General features: G+C 31.5%; 1 protein-coding gene across 6 annotated transcripts in view; it reads left to right on the top strand.

The window, feature by feature from the left end:
* LOC108914699 (E3 ubiquitin-protein ligase HUWE1) overlaps nucleotides 1–2,853 on the top strand; it is a 54,000-nt gene extending 51,147 nt beyond the window's left edge. For 5 of the 6 annotated variants that reach the window (XM_018720559.2, XM_018720557.1, XM_018720562.1 and 2 more), the window contains exons 24-25: nucleotides 2,018–2,208; nucleotides 2,368–2,470. In XM_018720559.2, coding sequence (XP_018576075.1) covers nucleotides 2,018–2,208; nucleotides 2,368–2,470 — 294 coding nt within the window. Of the gene's footprint in view, nucleotides 1–2,017; nucleotides 2,209–2,367 lie in introns of all 6 variants that reach the window. The other variant, XM_018720556.2, reaches the window with a different exon arrangement.
* The last annotated feature ends 27 nt before the right edge of the window (nucleotides 2,854–2,880 follow it).

Here is a 2,880-nt window from a genome sequence, read left to right as displayed (position 1 = left end):
GGAGCCAACATGCCTTAATAAAATGTTGATAACAAAAAAGATACAGGGTGTCAAAGTTGGAAATTAAAAATTGAATTTTCGTAATAATTATAATATTTTTGAGTGTATGAACGTGAAAATTTAGGGGTAGATGTTCTTGTATACGAGAAATCATAATTTGTTATCTATTTCGATGTATCTTCTAGAGGGCGCCACAAAAAATGGTATACTTATCATTAGCTCTAGAAATTGTCCGTTTTCAAGAAAAACGCATTTCAACAATCTGCTGCACGTTTCATTACAGGAAATTTTATCGTAGTGAGATATTGACAGTGGGAGTGTTAAATGGCACTCCCTGTAAATATAAATATATACATATATACAGGCTGTTACAAATTCGCTCCTTATTACAGGGATCTCGGAAACGATGAGAGATACGAAGTAGCTTAAATGGGGGCAAAGTTGCGTAATCATGGGACCAACATTATGCCTCTAAAAAATCAAGGCTAACATGATTAATTTTGGAAATCCGTTTTTGTTTCATTTCAGCCTTATTTGAGGTGATATTGAAAAAAAGAAGAACACTCTCATGGCCACTTTTTCTCCTCTATCGAATGGCATAATCAATTTTTATATGTAACGTTTCGTCTCTCCAGGACCATCATGAACTTAATTTTTTTTAAATATGACCCTGGAAATTTTATTATTTTTTTGCAAGCCTGCATGACCCCAAATACTGTAGTGCCTCAGCCCGAGCCAGATTCAGACGTTTTGTCTCCAAAAATTCATCTTCAATGTATTCGGTCCAAATTTATATATATATATATTTTTTTTTAATTTGTATGTTTCTTGAATTATCGTACACTTTCAGTGTCATCAGACCCTGTGAAATCCACCTAGTTATTAAAACTATTACAATCACATAAAACATTACAATTTTAATTTTATTATGACAAATTAATTCTTAAAAATGCATGTGGACAACCAAAACTCCAAAGAAGTATTATACTTTAAAAAATTACAGTAGGTAAATGTTAAAAAATGTTTCGGTTTTGGCAAATGTCAAAAATGAAGATACATAATATGTATGATCGGAATTTATTATATGTAACCGCCAGATGTATTTGTATGAATATCCTGAAAAAAATTAGGTCAAAATTTGTTTGAATTTTGAGCACTCGAGAAACCAGAAATAACTATGAGCACGGGATTAAAACTCTAATAACATTTTATTGTAACGTAGTGGTATTAGTTTACATAACTAGGTGGATTTCGTAGGGTCTAACGATGCTTACAGTGTACGATAATTCAATAAACATAGAAATCAAAAAAAAAAAATAGATAAATTTGGACCGAATACATTGAAGATGAATTTTCGAGATAAAATATCTGAATCTGGTTCGGCCTGAGGCAGTACAGTATTGGGGGCCATGAAGGCTTGCAAAAAATGTAATAAAATTTACAGGGTCGTATTTAAAAAAATGAAGTTGATGATGGTCCTGGAGAAACGAAACGTTACATATAAAAATTGATTATGCCATTCGATAAAGGGCAAAAAGTTGCCATGAGGAAGTGTTGTTCTTTTTTCAATATCACCCTAAACAACGATGAAATGAAGCAAAAGTGGATTACCAAAATTTGCGTTAGCCTTGATTTTTTAGAGGCATTATGTTGGTCCCCTGATTAGGCAACTTAGCCCCCATTTAAGCTACTTCGTATCTCTTACCTTTTCCGAGATCCCTGTAGTGAGAAGCGAATTTGTAACAGCCTGTATGTACAGGGTGTTCTACAGGTTCTATGACAAACTTTGACAGATGGATTAATTTCAAACATTTTTTCTTATCTAAACATAGGTCCGATTCGTTTTTGTTTAGAAATTACAAGCATTTTAAAAAATATAATTTCATATTTCAATTAAAGTAATCTGGTGGTTGCTATAACAATAATTATTATCTGTGTCTAAAGTTTAAACATGAAATAACCATTATTAACCAAATTAACAAATCTTGAGACTATAAAAATTGTGTGTTCATTTCAGATTCAATGGTTCTGGCGTGCTTTACGTTCATTTGATCAGGCCGATCGTGCCAAATTTTTGCAGTTTGTGACGGGAACTTCTAAAGTACCTCTACAAGGTTTTGGTGCACTTGAAGGTATGAATGGAGTTCAAAAGTTCCAAATTCACAGAGATGATCGTTCAACTGATCGTCTGCCTTCTGCACATACGTGGTAAGTTTTTATCACAAAACCATCAGATATTTGTAATAAGTACTTAGTTAAGTATATTAGTTATTGTATGACTTTAATGGAGAATAGGAATAATAGAAAGGAAAATCTAGTTAATTAATATGCAAAACTTACTGACTCGACATATTTTTTTCCCTACAGTTTCAACCAACTGGACCTTCCTGTATATGAAACTTACGACAAGTTACGAGCCTACTTATTGAAGGCAATTCACGAGTGCTCCGAAGGTTTCGGCTTTGCTTAAAATAATCCTTTAATGTTTAAGACTGATGTGTTAATTTTTTGTTTATATCAATAGTTAGTAGTTCTCTTGTATATAAAAATATACTCTAAATGTTAAGTGTACAGACTACGACACTGTAAAAAAAATTTATTTTAATTTTTTATAAGCTGCAAACTTTAAGTTAACTGTGGGTTAGTGCTTGAGTTACTTATGAAGTTTTTGTAAATTAACTAATAGGAAGGCACATGTATTTTTGTAAAGGGCCTTAAGGCAATTCGAGTGTGATAATTTGAATTTGATAGTCAGATTCAAAATATATTTACTATTAATAATTTTATTTATAAGTATTGTTATTGTATTAAAAATAGGTCATTAATCACTCTTTTCTTTTGTACATCTGTTACACCATATAAACTATATATATATATATA

This window comes from Anoplophora glabripennis, unplaced genomic scaffold (assembly GCF_000390285.2).
Source record: "Anoplophora glabripennis isolate ALB-LARVAE unplaced genomic scaffold, Agla_2.0 scaffold727, whole genome shotgun sequence".
NCBI lineage: Eukaryota > Metazoa > Arthropoda > Insecta > Coleoptera > Cerambycidae > Anoplophora > Anoplophora glabripennis.
This window is presented reverse-complemented; position numbering and strand designations above follow the sequence as displayed.